Raw genomic sequence first — 25,260 nt, 5'->3', positions numbered from 1 at the left:
TCTTGACAAGACTAACGCAATCCTTCCTTGCGACTGCTGAGAAATATGAAAGGATGGTTAGTTAGACACCTAAAAAAGCTGTAGAAAGTTCTACGATCTCTCAGGTCTAGGTGTCAAGGATATGGTGTCAGGATTTGGATGTTGTTCTAGGTGTTGTTAGTGGAAGGGTACTCCAAAGGATGCGGTTGGGCAGCGTTCAGGCACACCATTATTAGACTGTCCTGATTTCCTCGTTATCTTAATGATGATGATGATGATGATGATGATTGTGTACCCACCATCAGCGCAAGGATTACCTATGGCTGCAGAATCATACCGGAAGGGAATGATCTACCTGATGGATTGTTGTAGCAGGGTAAGCTAAATTTACTGGAGACCTTCGGAAGACAACATGATGGTTGTTATCTCGTGACAAAGTCTGGCCACCCCACAAACATTTGTCCAGAAACCAGTTCATTTAGCTTCCTTAGGCTACCCCTCCCAATATCCCAAGTATCATGTAATTTTAATATATTATAAATTATATAGTTGACCAATTACCTGATTTTACCTGAAACAATAAATATTATGATTATGATAAATAGAATGTTAATTGACTTACATTACAATTACAACTTTATTTACCTGAACAACGCTGAAACAAATCGGTATTTTATTAAAGTTGAAGTTAAAATCTAGCAAATAACACGGAAACAAATGGTATATTAGTAGTAAAGAAAACAATACAAAAATAAAACAAAACACAGAAAAGTAAACCAAATGTTGATCTCATAATTTTTCTGCATTTAAACCAAGCTGGAAAAATACGAAATCAAAATTGGTTATGGTAGATCTTACACCGTAACGAACCATTATAAGGTGATCTACCCACGTTACGGGTATGTCCTGATATCCTCGTTATCTTAATGGCATTTATTTGAATTACTGAATTTTTCGGTATAGAACCTGAAATAATATTAACATTGACGCCGAATAAGCTACATATTAGTGATACGCTCGCCACAGTTATATATTTTTACCATATTATTTATATCATACAATGAATAAATACACCTGAATCCTGCTGAAATAAAACGTTGATTAACAGCAAAATTGAAATAAAAATATTATATAAACATCAAAAAAGTGCATCGAACTTTGATCTTGGAGTATGTGTAAGCTACTGCCTGATTACTTTCAGTCAAGATCAAAATTTGATTTGGTAGATCTTACGCCGCAACGCACCATTCTAAGGTGATCTACCCACGTTATGGGAAACCCCTTAACATCAGTTTATATGTTGTAACTTTTTACAAATAGTTTTGTGAATCACATTTTCATGTTGGGGTAACATTAATAGTGCCCTAAATAAAATCAAAACTCTAATACTAATCACGTATTGAAATCTTAGTATGAACATGATGAGGGAAGCTGTGTGGATTTGGGGAGATTACGTATTTTCGCTAGTTTTGTTCTCTTCGTTATGGTTTTTTTTTAAGCCTGTTGAGCTCCAAGTTGGACCCAAATCCTTCCCAATCAAGCTCAGTTGTATGCCCAAATTTTAGGCAATTCGGTTTACAAAAAACCCCATGACGAAGAGAACAATCCTGCCGATAATACCCTTCGTCACTCTATATCAGTTTGAATTTTTATATTAAAAACATGGAATTTTAACATAATTCTACTTATAAAAGTAAGATTGTGGAGTACGGAGCGAAAAATTCAGTGCATTGCTATCAAAAGAATTATCTATGTGAAAATATATACTTAACGGTAAATCAACATATAATTACATGCTACGCATAGTGAGCTCTTTATTAGAGTCGTCTTTAATTTTATAAACAAATTTCGAACTAGCTACATAAAAAAATTACTAGGACATTGCATACATTCAGGCGTTTATTGGTGTATGGAAATTTCTGTCCAAATTTACAAGTTCATAAAAATACATTTCGTTAAGAGATTCAAGACCGGAGTTGTATTCTACTATGGTCTGTCTACCGAGAATAAGTGACCATTCATTGAAAAAAAAAATAGTCGAAACCAAGTTGTACAACAGAAGGGGTTGACACAAATATCAACAGTTTTTATGTTTTTCTCAAAAAGTTTCATATAAACTCGGTTTTAATGAAAATACGTCTAAGATTGACTTTCATATGTATATTTTTTTTATTAACGTTTGACTTTTTCTTAACAGATTGAAAGAATCATAGTTATAAGCTTAACTATACAACGCCTGCCGCACTATCGAAGTTATCCCGTTAGACGGTACTAAGTTTCCTCGGCTCCGTGATGCTATCTGTTAACTGAGCTCATATTTTAATTAAATCATTTGTCTAGCTGGTATGGTAAAAATTTACTACCCGTCACAACAGACGGAAAATAGCCAATAATTACAGAAATTCCAACCTACCTCTGCTAATGCCTCGTCAGATGGAAGCAAAAAGATTTAGACTATGAATAACCAGCCCCAGCACTGGAAATTGAATATTTACGCTTAATTTCATGTTTCAATTCACTTCAATTACGAGTTGATTTTTTTTCTCGTTTTGTGCACGACGAAGGCTAGCGCATCAAAGCAGCAGCTATCCGAATTGTTCTTCATCACCGTTCAATTGTCATTTATCCAGATTGGCTTGTTGAATTAATCTTCAATTCACACCCCACAAAAGCTCTGTGGCACTTCAAAGTTGGATTTCACTGGTGCAGAATGCATCAAAAGTTGTTCAATTGATCAAATAAATCACTTTATTCCGTCGGTAAAATGTAAGCAACAAGTTTTCTTCGCTTAGGGAGAGTACAAGCGAATGTGTTCGGTCATTTTCTGCATATGAGATATCGTATTTCTCAACCACGGAGAAAGATTTCTTCGTTGCACAGTCATGGCGCATTATGATCTGCAGGGCAAAAAAAATATTTGAAATATTTTGGGCGATATTCCGATGCTACATCCATATCAATTTAAAAGTTTTCTGCTGTATTGTACTTTGAATACATGATTGGATGAACAATTTGAAGAATATTCGAATAATTCTCAAATACACAACTACGGCCAAATAATTATGTTTCTACTAGCCTATGTACCATTATGTCACGTAGAAGGTGTGACGGGAATTCATATTGTGTACGAAACAGACGTGGACTAGATAGGAATAGAATTTTAGAGACAATTATTCATTCCTACTATTTTAAGGAAATGGTAGTTGTTTTACAATAGTTGATTATTCAAATTCGCAATATCATGAAACATTTCTGTTGAGGATCCGCCGACCCCTCGGCGCACCGCCAATCTATCAATTTTGTTTATCTCTATCACAAATAATTATCCAAGAACAAAAGCCTATGTAAACATTTTTATTTGAACAAACATTAAAGTTGAAGCCTAGTTTGGTGTTTGAAAGAAATCGCTCAAGAAACTTCTTGACCGATTCCTGGCAGAAACTTTCCACGGTGACTGCCATTTGAACTGTCATTTCTTCGCAACTGCGTACTGTGATCGAAGAAAAACGGTTTCTTGGGCGATTCAGGCAAGGAATTTCCCATGCATCAAGATAGGCCGAAAAATTCCTTCTGAACTGCAAACAGCGCTTGAACATGTACAATCGTTCGGTCGCGTTTATATAACCCGTCCCGAAAACCCCGAAAAAGTATCCGCGAAATAGTTACGGTCGTTCCGGAAGTCGGTTCCCGGTCCAAGTTTGTCCCTCCCCTATCGCTACAGTCCACTCCGGTACATTTTGGTCCTTCGCGTCCGGTTATTATGGACAAAAGCGAGTTGGAAAAGTTGTGGGCGAAAAGGGAGGTTATGTTCGCTAAGGCGAAATGGGAGCTCTCCGTCGCAGAAACCCTCCGCACCCGGAATCCCACCTACGAAGAGGTGCAGGAGCGAAAGGACAAGCTCACGGAACTTGCTGGAAACTTCGACGGCATCCAGACCACGATCGAAGAGAGCACCAGCAATTTGGAAGACGTCGCGTCGGTGTTTAACTACCGGCTGCAGTTCGACGAGGTGTACTTCAAGGCGAAAGGAATATACACGGCGTTCCTGCAGGATAATCAGGACCGGATGTCCACCTACAGTGCTGAATCCGGGGAATCCGCCAATGACCTGAGGGATGCCATCAGAGCTCTCGTCGAGACTCAGCAAGCCTTGATCATGCACCAAATTCAACCCCCCGCAGCAGCAGCTGCTGGACCGGCTTCGCATCAGGACCATCAACTGAATGTGAAGCTTCCTCAGCTCAACATCCCGGTGTTCAAGGGGGACGTACTGGCATTCTTTCAAGGACCTGTTCGTGAGCACCATCCACAGCAGGACCGACCTCAAGGACTCGCTGAAAATGCAGTACCTGCTATCGTACTTGGACGGCGAGGCGAAGAAAATGGTCAGCTCGTTCCCTATCAGTGACGCCAACTACAAAGAAGCCTGGGAAACACTAGAGACCCACTACAACAAGAAAAAGTATACCGTGTTTGCCCTGGTTCGAGAGTTCATCGACCAACCATCTACGTCAACCGTATCCGGGCTCAAGAAGCTGGTGGCCACATCCGACGATGTCATCCGTCAGCTCAAGGCTCTCGGTAATGAGTTCGAATCAAGGGATCCGTGGCTCATCCACCTCCTGTTGGAAAAGGTGGACAAGGAAACAAGATCTTTGTGGGCGCAGAAAATCATCGATGTCGACAGTCCAACGTTTGCTGACTTCCTGGAGTTCCTGCAAAAGCGCTGCGATGCACTCGAAACGTGCACAGCCTTTACGAAGCGGCCAAGTCAGGCGGATGCCGGAAAGAAGGAGTACTCCAGAGCACCCGGTGGTGAGAAAGTGCAAACCTTCCATACCAACGCGTCATCGGCAACACGCGCCAAGTGCTCAAAGGATCACCCGATCTACCACTGTGACCGCTTCAAGGAAATGGACGTCTCGGCATGCAGAGAGTTGGCACAAACGTCAAAACTGTGTTTCAACTGTTTGCGCTCCTCGCATACAGCGAAGAAATGCCCATCGAAGTCTGTCTGTCGCTCAACGGATTGCAAGCAACGTCACCACACCCTGTTGTGCACGCAGCGGGCAACACAAGCTGTCAAGAAGCCGGAGCAGGATCAGCCCAACCAGGAATCCAATCTGGAATCAGCGTCGTCGGTCAACGTCAACTCAACACAGGCGGTGAATGACAAATCTACAATTACGCTACTACCCACGGCGGTGGTACGTGTCAAGGGCAGTGACGGTCAACTGCACGACGTACGAGGACTAATCGACAGCGGTTCGCAGGTGTCACTAATCACGGAAGCGTGCGTAAAGCGTCTTGAGTTGAGACGTAGCAACGCTACACTGGAGGTCACCGGCGTCAACGCAGAGGTTGTCGGTCGCACAGCCGGCAAGGTCATGCTGGTGTTGTCATCGCGCTTCGAGGATGAAACCAAGCTAACCACTCAAGCCTACGTTCTAGGGAAACTAACGGCAACCCTGCCGTGCCAGCGATTCAGCGAATCCAATGTGCCCTACTTGCAGGGGCTGCAGTTGGCCGACCCGCAGTTCAACAAGCCGGGAGCAATCGACATTATTCTTGGAGCCGATGTCTTCCTGTCGGTATTGGAATCAGGACAGGTCAAGAACCACAACGGAACTCCTGTGGCACAACGTTCCATTTTCGGATGGATGGTCGCAGGTAAGCTCGCGAAACAGGAATGTGTTTATGCCTACCACTCGGTCATCAATCTGAACCAAGAAATTGACATCGACCGGACGTTGCGGTTGTTCTGGGAGGATCAGGAACTCCACAATCCCAAGCAACTCACCAAGGATGAGCAAAGGGTGGTTGAAGGTTTCAACTCCACTCTCACGCGCTCGCAGGAAGGTCGCTTCATCGTCCGTTTGCCAATGGATGACTCGAAGCTCAAGTTGGGAAACTCTCTGGTCGCCGCCACCAGGCGATTGAGATGCATGGAACGTCGATTCGAGAATGACAGCGATTTCAAACAGCGATATGTGGCGTTCATACGGGAATATCAAGAGCTAGGCCACATGAGGATTGTGCCGCCAGCGGAGGTCGACGTCGACTGCTCAAAGGCATACTACCTGCCGCATCATGGAGTGGTAAAAGAGGACAGCATCACCACCAAACTCCGGGTTGTGTTCGATGGGTCATCGTCATCTGCTACCACGACCGGAGTATCGCTCAATGATATTTTGTTGGATGCCCCGAACATCAACGCAGATCTGTTCGACGTGTTGCTGCGATTCCGATCGTACCCGGTGGTCTTCATAGCGGACATTGAGAAGATGTACCGCCAGGTGCTAGTGCACCCTGGCGACACCGACTACATGCGCATCGTATGGCGAGACTCACCCGATAAGCCTATCCAGCATTTTCGTCTTCTTACCGTTACCTACGGTTTGAAGAACTCAGGGTTCCTTGCGATGGCAGCGCTGCACAAGGCAGCTGAAGCATACGAATCAACATACCCGGAAGCAGCGGAACGAGTTGTGAAACATACCTACGTCGACGATCTAACATCAGGTGCGAATTCGGTGGAAGAAGCAATGCAGCTCATCGTGCAAATCAACGAGATTCTTGGGGAAGCTGGGTTTACTCTTCGTAAATGGAGTTCAAACTCGTCTGAAGTACTGGGATCATTGTCGGACACCATCATCACCTCGATGCCGATCCAATTCCCGGACGAACGAAACACTGTGAAGGCGCTTGGGATACACTGGCTTCCAACCGAGGACGTTTTCACGTTCAAAGTGACCATGCCTACCGACGGGCCGAACACGAAACACCAGCTGTTGTCGGACTCGGCGAAGCTATTCGATCCATTCGGATGGTTCGCACCGGCGATTGTACGAGTCAAGATCCTCTATCAAAAATGTTGGCTCTACGATCTCAACTGGCACGACAAGCTACCACCAACCATCGAAGAGGCGTGGATCGAGGTTAAGGAGAATCTGCATCTACTGGAAGAAGTCAAGTTGTCTAGGTGGGCAGCAAACTACAACGGACGCATCGAGCTGCACGGTTTCTCAGATGCTTCTGAGGAGGCATATGCGGCTGTGGTATACCTGCGGTCGGTCGACAGCAACGGAGAAGTTCATGTTACCTTGCTCGCCGCGAAAACGAAGGTCGCTCCGGTTCGTCAAATTTCCATACCACGTCTGGAGCTCAACGCAGCCGAACTGTTGGCGAAGCTCATGCAGCAAGTAGCAACACCACTCGAAAGATTCCAAATCGATCAGTACGCCTGGACGGATTCCACCATCGTATTGCAGTGGCTGTCCGGCCACCCCCGCAAGTGGAATACCTACATAGCAAATAGAACCTCTTCGATTTTGGACATCCTGCCTAGAAAGCACTGGGCTCACGTCACTTCCAAGGAAAATCCTGCCGATTGTGCATCCCGTGGCGTATCTCCGTTGGAACTTGTCAACCATCCGCTATGGTGGTCAGGGCCCCCATGGCTATCCGACGATTCCTCAACGTGGAACCGAGACGCACCAGATGATACTCACGACGAAGAAACTCTAGAGGTACGTAAGCGCTATCAGTCACTCAATACTACCGTAAGCTTTCCAGAAACGACAGACGTCATCAAAAGGGAGATTTTGGAACGGCGATCCAATCTTTCCGCCGCTTGCTGGCAGCTCGCCCGCGTCAGGAGATTCGTTTGCAATCTGAGATGCACGATTACCGGCAGCAGCAAGGTCTCCGGTTCAATTTTGCCATCCGAGCTGCATGAGGCGCGGTTGCAGTTCATCCGATTGGCACAGCAGGACTCCTTCCAAAGCGAAATCAAGGCCCTCGTCCGTGGCGATGAAGTTCCATCCAAATCCAGCATCGCAAGCCTGTACCCATTCCTGGACGGTACCGGCACACTGAGGGTAGGAGGACGATTGCAGCACTCGGTGTACTCTTTCGACGTCAAGCATCCGATAATCGTACCGAAAAATCATCGCTACACAAAACTGCTGGTGGAGGAGATTCACGTAAACAACTGCCATGCCGGGCCAACTTTGATGACAGCCACAATCAACCAGCGGTACTGGATCCAAGGTTGTCAAACAGTGATCAAACAGCACATTCGGAAGTGTATGTCGTGTTGTCGTCAAAAGGCCCAGACCGCAAAACAGCTTATGGGAAGTTTACCGGCTGCCCGGGTGACAGCATGTCGCCCTTTCGCTCATGTTGGGGTGGACTATGCTGGTCCGATATTGGTGAGTTGCAGCAACACCCGAGGTGCGCGGTGTATGAAAGGATATATCGTTGTCTTCGTCTGCCTTTCAAGTAAAGCCGTTCACTTGGAAGTCGCAGGGGATTTGACCACCGACACCTTTTTGGGAGCGTTCAAAAGGATGATTGCACGCCGTGGATATTGCAACGAAGTGTGGTCGGATAACGGCACGAATCTGGTGGGAGCTGATCGACAGCTACAGGAGATCTACGAGACAGTCACCAAACACGTCAAGCAAAAGGAACATCTCTTCACAAACCTCGGGATTCGTTGGCGATTCATACCACCGGCAAGCCCTCATCAAGGTGGTATATGGGAAGCGGCGGTGAAAAGCGCTAAGGAGCTGCTTCGACCGATCCTGGGCGACGAGAAGCTTACTCACGAGGAACTCTCAACGGTGTTGTGTCAAGTGGAGGCTTGTCTCAATTCGAGACCCCTCTGCCCGATGTCGTCAAGTCCCGATAGTCTCGAAGCACTTACACCGGGGCACTTCTTGGTTGGGCAGCCCCTAAATCTGCTGCCTGAACCGGACGTCACGCATCTCAAGATGAACCAACTCGATAGAAGGCAGCGGGTTCAACGGTACACGGAAGAGTTTTGGCGACGCTGGCGTGATGAGTACATCGCCACGCTGCAACCCAGAGGCAAATGGAAAACCAAGCAAGAGAACCTGAAACCTGGACATCTGGTTCTCGTGAAGAACGACAATAGCCCGTCGTCGGCTTGGGAAATGGCCCGTATCGTAGCTGTTCACCCGGATCAACAAGGACTGGTTCGCAACGTCACGCTTCGCAGAGGCAAATCAGAGTACCAACGATCCGTCCAGAAGTTGTGTCCTCTCCCTGATTGAGACGCTGCCTCAAGGCGGGGTGGATGTTGAGGATCCGCCGACCCCTCGGCGCACCGCCAATCTATCAATTTTGTTTATCTCTATCACAAATAATTATCCAAGAACAAAAGCCTATGTAAACATTTTTATTTGAACAAACATTAAAGTTGAACATGTACAATCGTTCGGTCGCGTTTATATAACCCGTCCCGAAAACCCCGAAAAAGTATTCGCGAAATAGTTACGGTCGTTCCGGAAGTCGGTTCCCGGTCCAAGTTTGTCCCTCCCCTATCGCTACAGTCCACTCCGGTACAATTTCAATAATCAGATAATCACGACTGATGTACGCAGTCATTTAACCCTAGCAGGATGTTGGGGTCAATATGACCCAGACAGGCTCGCTAAACGTGCACTACGCCATCGTGGTGCGCCTAATATCCTAGGAGGGTTAATCTGTTCAGTGAGTCACATATGAAAACTAATTTATGAGTTAGTCATTGTAACCAAAACGGTCATGAGGCATTGGATGAGGTGCAAGAATGCACTCGACCAATAGTATTGGTAATAGTATTGCTCTTAGTATGACGAGAATTATTTAGATAAAACCCTATTGGTTTCCCTGCTGAAGTCTGTCGTAATTTATCCGTTTCACAATAAAGCCTGCGCACTTTAGAATCGGTACACTTTCAACCGGCTGCAGACCAAAAACGGTTCAACCTAGAAAAAAATGTTGTAAGAAGCAAATGAAGCTTATTTATTGTTTTTTGTAAGAAAAATATGAAAAAATCAGTTTTTATTTCTTCAAGATAAAATTTTGACCTGATAGTGAAAATCATGCCACTTTATTCTTCACAAACCAATGATCGTCCACATTTGCAAATTTCACAGCTTACGGGCTGATATTACCACAAGAAACAAAATTATATTCATCAAAGATATGCTCAAAACAAGTTACGACATTAAACTCTTGACAAATATGGTTCACAAGACCATAATAAACTAATAGCCTTATTGTACATTCACGCTATATTCAAAACATAATTTTACTCTAAGTAATTTTTTATAAAAAAATATTTCCTGGGATCGTTTTTTGGATCTACAATTCCCCAATTCAAGTAGCCCAACTTAATTCATATCAAAACTTGGATTATTTTTGGAATTATTACCAGTTTTCCCTCACAGTTGTCAGAAATTAACAATCATAAGACTAACTCCTCATAATAAGCCTTAAATAAGATAGTTTTCATGGATAAAACACTGAAAACCATATAGATTATAGAACTACAGATGTGATTCTATGATCATAAATAAAAAACTTTTGAGTAGATTCAGTTTTATTAAAAATTTCGTTAGATATTTCACGCCATCAAAACACATCCAATGAATTTCGTCAGCAATAGTCCATACAGCTTTCGAGCCACGATTATTTATATTGTTCTGCTTCAAATCATTGGTTTCTTGTATACCAATTCTATTCGTATAGTATCCTTCCCGTATGCGTATTTGCCGAACTAAAGTTAATGCGAAAGCAAACTTTTTTGACCTTAACTATCTAAGCAAGCCTTTGATTTTCCATAAAACCCTACAAAGGCTTACCATAGCTATATTGGAAATTTTAAAACACTCATGGAATATTTTACCACCCTTAATCAACAATCATAATACCAACAACGATTCTATACTGCGTAATTGGTGGGTTTTTAAATTATATATTCCTACACAAAGCTTGAATCTGACAATGATTGGGTTTTGCTCAATGTGTGCAGAAAAAACTGGCACTATTTACGAATTCAGACCAATAGTTCATCTTAAAAATATAAAAACAGCAAATTTTATGTTTTTCCTACAAACTACAGTAGATAAGCTTCTATTGCTTCTAACAACACTTTTTTCCAAGTGACACCGTTTTTGAGCGGCAGCCGGTTAAAAGTGTACCGATTCTAAAGTGCGCAGGCTTTATTCGCTTCTTTGTAGATTCACTTGACGTTGACACAATCCGAACGTCACAAACATTGTTTTCCACTGAGAATTTCACTGTTGTGAAATAATTGATCGTATAAATGATGAGTTCCAAACGAATTTGTCAATTTTGAGGTGGAATATATATGATTTGCTTTGATGAATTGAGCTCAAATTTTGACATTAGACAAATATGCTGAATTCTGCGCATACGAAGTGCAAAATGTTTCCATTCACAGGTCTGGGCGTCACAAGGTATCCAAAAAAAAAGACGCTGTGGGCCACTGCACATTGGGCAAAATCAAGCACAAAGGTGGAAAAAATTAATAACTTTCTTAATACAAGACCATATGTGATCAGCAATGGCTTATTCGGAAGCAAATTTTCTCAAGAATTGGTTGGTGGATGATTCATGTGCGGGAAACTTCTCTGAAGCGGGTTATAGAGCCCGTTTTACCCCAGTTCCCCCTAAAATTTGTGAATTTCTGTTATTTTACGGCACTTGTTATGATTTTAATGATTATTTCGCTGGGATACCATCGTCCCACTCCCATTGAGTAACGTTACATACAAAAAGTTATTAAAATGTTGGAATTTTAGGGTGTTGTGGGGTCAATTAGGCAATGGTATATTTTCAAGGTAGAAATTCATTTTTAATTTTTATTTATGATTTTTTACGTGACAATAACTAAATAAATGATCGGATACACATGGTTTATTCCTAAAGAAACCATTTTTGGCGAGTTTGATTTTAAATTATTAGTTATATTTAAGTTTTCCCGCATACAAATATGAGTAGTTCCCATCCTTATACCACCGATTCCAAACATTTCCAAACGATGAGCCATTGCTTATATACTCCAAAAATATCCTAAATGTTGTTTGTGCATAGCCCCATAGACGGGGGGTGACGGCAGCATATAGTTTTAGAGCTTAGTTTACCCAAACAAAAAGCTTGAATTATATGGTCATTGACAAATAACTTGTTTGAAAGATAATATCCATACGAGTTCATTAATGACTGATTGATACACAGGTAGAACACATATAGCCGAAGCGCTAAATGCGCGAGTATTCAGCAAAACCATGCTGAGGGTGTTGGGTTCGATTTTTTGTCGGTCCGGGGTGTGCCATTATTGAAATTCCTTTGACATAATGTCAAATGAACGACAGCATTTCCTCAGAATGGATGTGACTTGGTTTTTCGTATGCGGATAGTACTGAACGTCAATTTTAATGTGGATTGATTCAAATTGATTGAGTTATGTCGAAAGACAACCAGTGCAAAGAAAGAATTGAGTGTATGTAATGTAGGGTGCAAGACTTTTTGGACAGGGTGTAAGATTTTGCACAGTACGTACAGCAAAGTATCTAGCCGAATACAAAAAATCAAGTTAATACCAACATCTTGAGGAATTTATATCTAACCTGAAGAATTTTGTTTTTTTGTGCAATTAAACTTGATTAATTACTAAACTTTTCTATTACATTGACCATATCCACCACTGATCTTCGTTGGCGAACAAGTAGGCGAAAGACTGCATATACGACATAAGTTTGTTCGAGAACATCTGGCAAGAAATCATCCCCAGAGCAAAATTCGTCAAATATAATGGCTGTATGTCTTTATAAAAACGATGAAATTGTACTACCGTCACAAACGGGAAGATTCTACTGCAATGAACGCAACGCCAGATGAAGGTGACTTCGATTACGATCAGATGTGCAAAGAGATGTGCTTAGGAAATCTAGTATCTATTACTAAAAGACATACACTATTCGTCATAAGCAGAGACTCACAAAAAGTATTGCAAAAATATGATGAACTCACCTCGATATCTCTAAAACCAGAACACCTACAAAAATGCCGCATTCAGAAAAGTTGTTGCTTTTGGGCCTCTGAATAACATTGATGAAGACAGCATCTTTGTAAGGTATTGGAGATATCAAGGTGATTAAATGCGATACAATATTGTTGCAATAAGTTTTTTTTTGAGTATATACTTATGACGGGTAGTGTACTTGGCTAAGTGGAATAAGACTGTAATATTATTAGCGTATAACAACAAAACAAAATAAATACCTATTTGATGTTTAAGTTGCTATTTCGTTAACAAAGATATAACGAATGCATTTTGGAGACTTTTTTACTACAATGTGTTACTACAACCCCCATAATGTCTATCGGCAAGCAGCAGTTTGGATATTCTCAGATTCACGCTACAGCTGTTCATCATGAAATGCTTGGAATGGTGAATAATGGAAGTGTGCGACTTGGATTTTAAATATTATTTCACGTATTGATTATAAATTTCTTCATCTTCAATACCAAAATTCCGAGAAATAAGCAGCAGCACATTTTGCCCCATTATCCCCCAAACGTCTTATTTATTACATCTTTCATGTATACTCATTGGAATCAGAATGCTATCATATGAATGATATATTATATTAACTGCAATGGAGCAATTTGATTATACTTTTAGGGAAATTGGGGTGAAACAGGCTTTACACCCCGCTGAAGCAATGTCGTAAGTACAAGAATCATTCGTATAGAAATTATCTGCCAAACAAGCTATTTGTCAACTTATATGGTCATTCAAGCTTTTTTAATGTTTTTTTTTTCTCATTTAACCCCATTGTACCCTTAATCTCCAAATTTTATAGGATGCAGAGATATTACTGGTTAGCTATTCATCAATATTAACTCATATCATGCATAGAAGTTTCAAGATAAAGTTGTTTTAATTTAAAAACAATAAAAAATAAGTTTATAGGGAAGTTTGGATAAATTAAGCTCTAAAACTATATGCTGCCGTCACCCCCCGTCTATGGGGCTATGCGCAAACAACATTTAGGCTATTTTTGGAGTATATAAGCAATGGCTCATCGTTTGGAAATGTTGGGAATCGGTGGTATAAGGATGGGAACTACTCACATTTGTATGCGGGAAAACTTAAATATAACTAATAATTTAAAATCAAGCTCGCCAAAAATGGTTTCTTTAGGAATAAACCATGTGTATTCGATCATTTATTTAGTTATTGTCACGTAAAAAATCATAAATAAAAATTAAAAATGAATTTCTACCTTGAAAATATACCATTGCCTAATTGACCCCACAACACCCTAAAATTCCAACATTTTAATAACTTTTTGTATGTAACGTTACTCAATGGGAGTGGGACGATGGTATCCCAGCTAAATAATCATTAAAATCATAACAAGTGCCGTAAAATAACAGAAATTCACAAATTTTAGGGGGAACTGGGGTAAAACGGGCTCTATAATTCGCTTCAGAGAAGTTGCCCGTACATGAATCATCCACCAACAAATTCTTGAGAAAATTTGCTTTCGAATAAGCCATTGATGGTCACATAGTGTCTTTTATTAAGAAAGTTATTAATTTTTTCCACCTTTGGGCAGGGTTGGTCATCACTGAGGAGAAACGAAAGATAAGTGCATTTTTCGCACCTACCACACACGGCTTGCTTGATCAGGATTTCTCTTCTAATTTTCACTCTTCTCTTGCCACGCACTTTTGTGCAATCTCACCGGAGTGAAAGAGAATTGTTTTCTCGTACACCCGGCAAACAAAGAGCAATTTTAAGATACCGAAATATGATCAAAAATACAGTCTGATTACGATCGTTCCGACCTAGTATTGCAGGATACACTAGATATGAAGTTTTCAGACTTAGTTGTAGGGCTTTTTATCCAGCAATACTTGTCCGTGCCATTCCGTCTATGAACGTAAGCTTTTTGGGCGTAAGAAAATCGTCTTGATCTACGTGTATCTGAATGCATAGAACATTCTAGGTGATATGGAAAAGTTTACAAGAGATGGAGTGATACCCTGACTGAAACTGATCTACGTCCAGGATTATCCGGTTCATCAATCGGCTAATTAATTCCGATGAGAAAATTTGTCGTCCGCTGATAGTAAAGGGAGTTTATGGGAGGTAGCTTCTGCAGAAATGGCCGTGCCGTATTCCATGCTTGGAGCAGCAAATTATGGTCCCATTTCTAATGAAGTGAATCGTGCGGTACTGTACTCTACGGTCTCACGTAAATCTGATAAATTGGTGAAAAACAACGAAAAAACACAATCATACAAAGCGAATCCGTCGAATGTCTGTTAGCTTTAAAAGTCATTTTTTTTCGGTGCTCCGTTTGCAGATGAGTTTATGTTACCTTGATGCCATGACAACCTACAGCTTTTCCAGCGCGACACTCTGAAGATAAAGCGAGGTACTATGTGTGAACGGTAACTGCTCCACACAAAAGAAAAATCATGGTGCACTACGCACTCAGTCAGTATTTCGCTTTGAGATGCGTGTGATTTTTCTCTTCGCACAAAAGAGCAGCAAGGCACACTTCTCTGGACTGCACCAAAATCTGCACTTTTTAAGCCGAAGTGTGAGAAATGACCAACTCTGCCTTTGGGCTTGATTTTGCCCAATGTGCACTGGAAGAATCATCGTCTTTCACAGTGATAATTCCGCTTACGTTTGTAAGTTACGGGGTCTAAGCTAGTTACGCAATCCGTAGAAGTCTATATTTTCAGCATATTCAATTCACGGGAAACATTGTCACATGTGTGTCAAGATACATAAATTCTACAACAGCTTCAAACACATCTGCTATCTGCATAAATCACTATTTCAGTACTAACACAACAACGCCTGCCTCGGTCTCTACCCGCAATCATGTTCTTTGTCTTGGTCGAGTTTCGCCGGAAAACCACGCTCTGATTAAAATCATTTCTAAGTAGGTTTTTCTTAAAATTTCTGAATAACGAGTGTTCACTGCTTAGCAAGGATGCCATATCTACATATTTTTGAGCTTCCATACAGATTTCGTTTAATATGAAATATAGATTTTTTATTTTTGTAAGGGATACAGATTTTTCAATCAACTTATGTATTGGATACAGATTTTTGAAAAAAATCTTCTGGCATCCCTGCTGCATGGCTCATAGCTCATCTAAACAATTTCAGCTTTTTGCTTTTTATAACGATAAGACAACAAATCAGGACCGTTGCAGTTCTGAAGAACAATATCTTCAAAATTTGCATCAGTGTACTCCAATACGCTGCCTTGTAAAACCCATGCTGTTACTGTGGTGACTGGTGATCTATCAGACTTAACATTTTTATACTTCACCTAAAGTTCACCTAAAGGATCAGAAAAAAAGAATAGTTTTATTTTAATAATATAAAATGAAAAACTTTTATGATCAAGCTGCCGTGCCAGGGCAAGCACAGCATATAGAAGTCTACCACCTTTCTTTCTTCATTTTCCGAGTATCGTACCACTCAACTTACATATATTCCATCACATGGCACTACTGGGAAGCTAGGAAAAGAACCTCTCACAAAACGTTAACCGTATGTGTGTTTGCTTTTTCAATTTCCGCTTTCCATTTGGCACTAAGGTAGGTACCAACTGCAATATCGTTCTCAACGAACGGTCGCCGACAACAACGCCGAGTCAGTGCCATCCGTCCCCCGCGTCAGTCAGGTCCACGTTAGTTGCCGTCACATTAATTTACATAACCCAAAACGACATCAGCCAGCCAGACTTTCTTCGTGATACCTTCCATCCATCCATCCAGGCCAGAGCCGTATGATTCGCACTGCGCTGCTGTATGACGATTGCTTATCACATGATACGCGGATCCCCCGAATGCGGATCTGCCGCACAAGTAAGCGCACAAGTATTGCTGCTGAGTGCTGGCCGACTTCCTTTCTCCGGCTTGGTCTGCAATTATGATTGTTCACTAGCAGTACTGACTGTGTGGACGATGACGACGACAACGACTGGTGACACCGGCGCGGTGGCGGTGACGGCAACGCTCATGATGACTGTAGTCGTCCATCCGTTCTTGTGCTACCGCCATCTAGTTACAGTAATTCCCAGATGTTGGATGACAACTCGGCAAGCCTCGTTGGATAAATGCACGACTCGTGCTGAAAAAATCAACTTTTTGCAACTCGTTACATAAATAACTATTTAAAATGTTTACGATTTTCCTCATAAAATCAAAAGTTATCAGCCTTTAAACCGAGACCATATTCAAAGATGCGAACAGTGACAATAGAATCATCCCCTTACATCGGAGGATGACTGTACTGCGGGTGGCCAGCAGCAAGAGACGATGCTGATGACACAGAGAGAGCTTTATTACTTCCGTCAGTTTCAACGAAAACAAATTGAACGCCGACGGAGACGAAAGACGGCAAAGAACGTCATCATCGACCGTCGGCTTTTGTCCCCGATATTCCTGGCCCATTCAGCCAAAGTAACTAGGACTAGGAAGAAAGCAAAATTTTCAATTGTGTAAGGAAATCCTGCTACTTCCTGCCCAAAGCTTTGGCGAAAACAAAGCTGCACAGGAAGGGTAGACGAATGTGTTCGAACATTTTCGGGCGGAACTGTACCGGAGGGGAAGAACCCAGAACCGGAATCAGCGGAGTCGTTAAGTAATTTAATTTGAATAAAGTTGATGGAGTGGTTTGATGAACTGCGTGCTGATGCCGAGACTGTCGTTCAACAAAGGCACATTCCTTTGGAAACAGGTACCTAGGTGGTCACTATTTCGGACAATGTTTCGTGCTTGGTATGAATTCTAATGAGATGGAGTTCGATTTCCACTTCAAATTAATTGAACTGCTATTAGTGGTATATGCAGCTTGAAACGATTTCAAAATTAGGGAATGCCAGACCAGCTACACTAACACAAGGAACCAATGAGATATCTGCCGGGGATCTTCAGTGTGTGAGCGTTGCACATTGGAGTAAATCATATCAAAACCTGATCATAAGTGGATATTATTTCATGCAAAAAAAAAAAAGAAGTTTAAAATCGGTCAACTGGTTCAAAAGCTGTGATTTTTTGAAAAATTTTAGCTTCGAAAAATCTTCATTTTTACGATCATTAAATTGGTCACCCTAATGATGAAATAAAAAAATACGGGTCTAATTATTTTCGATAAACTACAAAACTACCAAGTATCACGATGTTCGGAGACACACTACAGGTCGGAGTTGATTATCCGGGGGTTCAATTAACCGGGGGCCCGATTATCCGGGGCTCGATTTTCCGGAAAAACCCGATTTAATCCACCTATGGTGAACAGAACCCTTCTTACACTTATTAAAATTATTGTTTATTATTTATATTTAATGAAAATGAATTGAGTGATGGACCAAAAGTTCTAGAAAATATTGTGGATTTGGCATCTAGTGGATTGGTTTCCAAAATATCATCGTGGACCATGGACTAAACTACCAGAAATGCCAGACAAAAAGATATCTTACTTATTCTGGAATTATGTATCTTTTGTTAACTGCCAAAAGATCTTGAATCGATAAAGTCTAATATCTCTTAATCAGTCGAATAAATTAGCTCCGAAGTACTTGGTATTCATGGTTATGGTGTAAAAAGGACAAAAATAATATATCTACTATGGGCTAATCAGTTTTGGAATTAGCTAGTTATTTTGGCTGTCCAGTTCTTGCATTTTTCCCACAATATATAAATTCAAAGCTCTCATTTAATATATTGTTAGTTTTCATAGAATTCCTGTTTATTTGTAATTTGTTATTTATAATTTTATTGAAAGCAATTATCTGCTAGTATACACTTTAGAGAACCCAAATCGGTTGACAGACGGCTGAGATATTTATTATGATACACTTGGTCAAAAATCTCTCAAAAGTTTAACCTGTATTACTCCCAAGTACTCTTTGAAAGATATCTCGATAACCAAATGTCCAATCCTAATAAAATTGTATAGGGTTCTACTAGGATGTTATAGCTTTCATTTGGTGCCAGGAGAACCGAAATCGGTTGACATACGGTTGAGATATTCATTATGATACACTTTGTCAAAAATCTCAAAAAGTTTAGTTGTATAAATCCTAAGTACTCTTCGAAAGATATCTCTGTAACCAAATGTCCAATCCTAAGAAAATTTCTGAGCAATCTACTAGGATGTTGTAGCTTTCATTTGGTGCCAAGAGAACCCAAATCGATTGACACACGGCTGAGATCCCAAGTAACAATCAGCATGCCTTGAAGGTTTATTCATGTTTTATCCTGGTTTTATACGAGCATGTCAAAAAGCTAGTTGTTCTAAATTAGTTTTATGTGGTAGTTTTTTACTTTGAACCTTTTGCGTTCCATAAAACTATCATATAACTTCTGCTATAAACATCTTCAGTTAAAGACTTGCAAGTAGACATTAATTGGTTTTATCACTTATTATATACCATTCCAATAAAACTTGCGTTTGCGGTTGTTGTCGGAGAGATTTTTTTTGTAAACAAATACACAAAACTGTGAGGCAATGAATAAAACCAACAAAAGATTTCGCGGCCGTAACATAAACCAAAAAAATGCTGTGATAAAACTGCTAGTTCTATCATGAGCTTAGTTATGACTACCTCAGGAGGGTCAGCCCTATTGAAGGAATCATCAGGAACACAGAGTTTTATCAGAAAAATATGTCGCCTAGCCGGAATAATTTATGTAAATACAGAAAAAATATTACTCAATTTTATGATTTCACGTACAGCTTAAGATCAAATTAAACCATACAACACGTTTCCGTCATTTTATTTTGTTAGAAAAAATACATAATGTCTTTTTAACTCCACTGTGTTGAAAAACCCTTTTTTGCACCCATTTCCACCGAGTAAATTAAATGCATTTAACTTCCAAATTATGCATAGTTTGTGTGGCGCACTTAGTTTTTGTTATTATCACAGTCACATTCACCACAAATTTTCCGTGGCATGTCTCCTGACACGTATTAAATAGGAAAACAAATCTGAATTCCATATCTGCATCTTTCCAATTGATGGCTGGATAAACAACGAAGCATAATTTATTCTGACGATCGAACATTGAAAGTGAAAAATAATCAAAACAATTATTTGACAAGTCAGAAGATGGTTTTATTTAGAAGATTGATAAAACTATGATACAACCCGAAATCCTAAGCCGGTTTGCATACGAAGTCCTGTAGACCCTAATAAGACTGGGCCAACTAGCCAGAACGTGGACTTATTGAGGCATACAAGAACTCGAGAGCATTTTCAAGTCGGCATCAATGGTTTTATGTTTAGGATTTTTGAATCGCTAAAAAACTTTGATAAAATTTAAATTGTTACTTGGGATGTTTAGTTTGATACACTTTGTTAAAAATCTCAAAAAGTTTAGTTGTATAACTCCTAAGTACTCTTCGAAAGATATCTCAGTAACCAAATCCAGTCGAAATAAAATTTCAGAGCGTTCTACTAGGATGTTATAGCTTTCATTTGCTGCCAAGAGAACTCAAATCGGTTGACAGACGGCTGAGATATTCATCAATATGTTAAATGTCAAAAATCTCTCAAAAAGCTAACCTATATGACTTCAAAGTACTCATCGAAAGATATCTCGGTAACCAAATGTGTGATCGTAATAAAATTCAATACGGTTCTACTAGGATGTTATAGCTTTCATTTGCAACTAAGAAAATCCAAATCGGATATCAGACGGCTGAGAAACGCGCGTGACTTTTTTTGTAACATACGCACACACACATACACACACACATACACACACACATACATACACACACACAGACATTTGCTCAGTTGGTCGAGCTGAGTTGATTTTTTATATGAGACTCGGCCCTGCGGGCCTCGGATCGAAAGTCGGTTTTTCGAGCGGTATTTATACCCTTCTTATGGGTGTAAGAAGGGTAAAAATGGCTCGATTATCCGGGAACCAAATAATTTTTCGTTTTATTTGCATGATTTTAGATGGCAATATGTCAAAAGATGTAGCAAATGTCAACTACAACACCCATAAATCAGATTCAGCCTATTTGAGAATTATTTTTATTATGCAGATTTTTCAGCCAAATTCCATTTTCAACAAATACGGTTATAATCATGCCAGCCGTTGAATTTAAGGACTACAACATCATACAAGCTTACTTCTATGTTTACCCAACTAATTTTGATTGATAAATCTTAAAAATAAAATAAAAAAATCTGGCCCGATTATCCGGGGTGATTTTTTTTTCGGAGTCACCCGGATAATCGAGTCCGACTTGTATATCAATTTTCTATGGAATGGTGGTATAATTATTTAAAAAAAAAGCTTGTTGAAGTCGGTTAGATTGTTTGTTTCCTACTGCTAGGTGAATTTATTGTTATAAAATTCATTGAAAACTATAGAATACGATTCATTACTAATTTAGGTTGTATTTGGGGTTCGAAAATACGTCAAAATAATTTTGATCAGTTTTGATGTACTAGGTGCTCCACTGTGCGTTGGTGATCTTCTATTCTTAGGTGATCTTCTATTCTATTCTTGAGAAATTCTTCAACACAGCTGAAAACCCAGACATCCTAATCATTCCATCGGACAAAGGAAACAAAAAACAAAACCTCGGAAGACTACAAAAGAAAAATGTTGGCCCTTGTAGGGGACCAACAGACATACGAACGGATCCCACGACTCTACAAACCGATACCAGAGCCATAACAACAGTATCGTACAATGTCTCCATGCGCTTAAATTGGTAGATGACAAAACAGTCCGATCGCTTAAAACCTACTCAGCAGTGTGCCCGAGAATTTATGGACAACCCAAGGCCCACAAAGCAAGTTTACCACTCCACCCGGTCGTTCCCAAGATGATTGCTCCATCGTACAAGCTTGCTAAGTTCGTCGGCAGCATAAATCGATCAAGAGTCCATACAACATCAAGGACTCCTTCTCGTTCTGCGACTTCAATCCCGTTCGAACTTTTGCTGCAGTTGTTAGATGTCTAAAACAACAAATTCAAGTGATAAGATTAAGATATTTTAGTTTTGTATTTTCTTATAATTTTTTAGTAGAACAATATTGCTCAAGTTAGAATAAGCGTGTTCTTCTAGCTCGGTTCTCTTTCTCGGCTTGTTTCCAATGCTCCGAGTTAGTTTGGGGTTTGTAGGTAGTAAGCTTATGGACTCCTCCAACTATTCAAGGAAGCAAAGCTACTACGTTCAGCATGATTGCCTTCGAAAAGCTAGTTTTTGGAACGCATTTGGCTTTCCCGAATTTTAAGAATTTGTGCTGGTGCCGAAGAGCAAATAACCATAATACTACAGAGAATATGATTCCGTTTTGGATAATTTAACTCAAAACGTATGTTGGAGTGTTCCAGAACGAATTTTATCAAAAATTCTGCTTTCTAAAGTACTTCCGATTGCAAATGGTATTATTCGATTATTTTTAGTGTTGTTTTGTTTTTTTTTTAATTCGAAAATAGCAAAAAAAACCTGATTTAATCCACCTATGGTGAACAGAACCCTTCTTACACTCATTAAAATTATTGTTGTATTATTCGTATGCATGATTGTGATTTTTGGGTGAAGGAAGGGTAAAAAGGAATTTATTGAGATTACTCCCAAATACTCTTCAAAAGAAATCTCGGTAACTAAATGTCCAATCAAAATAAACTTCGATACAATTGTACGAGGATGTTGTAGCTTTCATTTGATGCTAAGAGAACCCGAATCGGTTGACAGACGACTGAGAAATTTATTATGATACATTTTATCAAAAATCTCTCAAAAGCGTAAATTTCATTACTCCTTAGTACTCGTGGAAAGATATCTCGGAAACAAAATGTCCAAACGGCATGAAATTTAATAGCATACTACTTGGATGCTGTAGCTTTCATTTGATGCTGAGAGAACTCAAATCGATTGACACACGGCTGATTCATTTATTATGAAGCATTTTGTCAAAGACCTCTTAAAAAGTTAAGTTGTATTACTCCAAAGTACTCCCCGAAAGATATCTCGGTTACAAAATGTCCAATCGGAATGAAATTCAAAAGCGTTCTTCTAGGATGCAGTAGCTTTCGTTTCGGGCCTTAAGAACCCGAATCGGTTGATAGACGGCTGAGAAATTTATGGTGATACACTTTGTCAAAAGTATCTAAAATAATTAAGTTGTACTACTCCCTAGCACTCTTTGAAAGATATCTCGGTAACCGAACGTCCAATCAAAAAAAAAAATTCTATATCGTTCTACTAGGATGTAGTAGCTTTCGTTTGGGGCCTTAAGAACCCAAATCGGTTGATAGACGGCTGAGAAATTTATGGTGATACACTTTGTCAAAAGTATCTAAAATAATTAAGTTGTACTACTCCCTAGCACTCTTTGAAAGATATCTCGGTAACCGAACGTCCAATCAAAATAAAATTCAATAGCGTTCTACTAGGATGTAGTAGCTTTCATTTGCTTCCAAGAGAACTCAAATCGGTCAACAGACGGCTGAGAACCGTGAGTGACATTTTTTTGTAACATACATACACACACACACACACACACACACACACACACACACACACACACACACACACACACACACACACACACACACACACACACACACACACACATACACACACACACGCACATACAGACATTTGCTCAATTCGTCGAGCTGAGTTGATTGGTATATGTGACTCGGCCCTGCGGGCCTCGGATCGAAAGTCGGTTTTCCAAGCGGTATTTATACCCTTCTTATGGGTGTAAGAAGGGTAAAAAGGCTTTTCCTACATACATTCCGTGATATTTTTGCTACTGTTTATTAAGCTCAAATATTACAAAGAGATAGTAGCTTTTATATATTTGATGCAATTGCATTTTCATGCAGAGCTCCTTGAGAAACCAAATTTGATCATAAAAACCCGATTTAATCCACCTATGGTGAACAGAACCCTTCTTACACTTATTAAAATTAGTGTTGTATTATTTGTATTTATCATATTTATTTTGTGTAATTGACCAAAAGTTCTGGAAAATACTGTGGATTTGGCATCTAGTGGATTGGTTTCCAAAATAGCATCATAGACCATGGACTAAACTACCAGAAATGCCAGACATCTCCTAGAATCTTGTATGGAATGTTGAAAAAATAGCTTATACATTCTGGAATATTGTATCTTTTGTTAACAGCCAAAAGATCTTGAATCGATTAACAAATGGGTAGGAAAATCAGCGAGATACACTTTGTCTAATATCTCTTAATCAGTCGATTAATTTAGCTCCGAAGTACTTGGTATTCATGGTTATGGTGTAGAAAGGACAAAAACGATATATCTACTAAGTTAATCAGGTTTGGCATTAGCTAGTAATTTTTTTTTTTTTTTTACTTATTCGTTTATTTGGAAGGCTCGGGCGCCACTTGGGCATAACAGAGCCGAAATCATCTTTACATTTTTTTTATGTTGATTTTACATGTTGTTTTTTAAATTTATACTGACTTAATACTAGGTTAGTTTTGGGAGCCGAAGTACTCGCGGCTGTTTCGAGGTTAGGGATAACAAATATATAAAGTTGGAAAGGAGGGAATTAAGGGACTTATACTAAATTACTTGCTATCTTATACTAAAAACCTTGATGGGACCGACTGTCCTGATCTGTAACGGGACTAAACAGAAAGGGCTTTATCGGAAGACAACGACAAGAAGAGGACAAACGGAAAGGGGGGCAACGAAAGACAGGGAGCGAACAACAAAACCAAATTTCGGGCAACGAAAACAAGGAACGTACAAGATCAAATTCTGACATCAACACGTTTCAAAAACTGGTAAATAAGATCCATGTACTCCAAATCAAGGCCTGCCAACACTTCTCTAACGGGTTTCTGTTGTTTTCCTCGGACCCGGAGAGTTTCATACAGCTCAGATCTGACTTCACGATGCTCATCGCATCCCCACACGACATGTTCGATATCCTGGTAAGCCACGCCGCAGACACAGAGATTGCTTTCCGAGAGCCCAATACGGAAGGTATGTGCGTTCAACAAATAGTGGTTGGACATCAACCGACACATTACACGAATGAAATCGCGGCCTAAATCCAACCCTTTGAACCATGGCTTCTTCGATACCTGCGGAATGATGGAGTGCAACCATCTACCCATCTCTCCATCTCTCCATTTGTGTTGCCAGCTGATCAAGGTCTCCTGACGGGCTAATGCAAAAAATTCGTCGAAGGCAATTTGACGCTCGTAAATATCGCCTTCGCTAGCGCCCACCTTAGCCAGAGAGTCCGCTTTCTCATTACCCGGAATTGAGCAATGTGAAGGGACCCAAGCTATGGTGATGGTGTATGAGCGTTTGGACAAAGCACTCAAGACTTGGCGAATTACATTCAGGAAGTACGCTGAGTGCTTCATCAGTTTCATTGACCGAACAGCCTC

General features: G+C 40.3%; 2 protein-coding genes and 1 long non-coding RNA gene across 3 annotated transcripts in view; all 3 read left to right on the top strand.

Moving 5' to 3' along the window:
* The window catches only part of LOC134285691 (uncharacterized), a 36,081-nt gene extending 12,340 nt beyond the window's left edge, over nt 1-23,741 (top strand). The window contains exon 2 of the long non-coding RNA XR_009996544.1: nt 17,680-23,741. This is a non-coding gene — a long non-coding RNA (uncharacterized LOC134285691). The remainder of the gene's footprint in view (nt 1-17,679) is intronic.
* LOC109408327 (myosin-I heavy chain) overlaps nt 1-25,260 on the top strand; it is a 254,619-nt gene that overhangs the window by 21,892 nt on the left and 207,467 nt on the right. The window lies entirely within an intron of this gene.
* On the top strand, nt 4,305-9,593 carry LOC134285690 (uncharacterized). Its single transcript, XM_062846968.1, has 2 exons — nt 4,305-7,508; nt 7,623-9,593. The coding sequence occupies exons 1-2, from the start codon at nt 4,320-4,322 to the stop codon at nt 9,057-9,059; spliced, it is 4,626 nt and encodes a 1,541-aa protein (XP_062702952.1). The 5' UTR covers nt 4,305-4,319; the 3' UTR covers nt 9,060-9,593.

Source organism: Aedes albopictus, chromosome 1, assembly GCF_035046485.1.
Source record: "Aedes albopictus strain Foshan chromosome 1, AalbF5, whole genome shotgun sequence".
Taxonomy (NCBI): Eukaryota; Metazoa; Arthropoda; class Insecta; order Diptera; family Culicidae; genus Aedes; species Aedes albopictus.
The sequence above is the reverse complement of the archived record's forward strand: the minus strand, read 5'-3'. Positions and strand labels throughout refer to the sequence as shown.

Bases quoted from the DNA above. Each gene is read 5' to 3' on its own strand.
- LOC134285690 (XM_062846968.1), top strand. From the start codon at position 4,320: ATGCAGTACCTGCTATCGTACTTGGACGGCGAGGCGAAGAAAATGGTC. The intron at 7,509-7,622 runs GTACGTAAGCGC...GCTTGCTGGCAG, and splicing joins ACGACGAAGAAACTCTAGAG to CTCGCCCGCGTCAGGAGATT.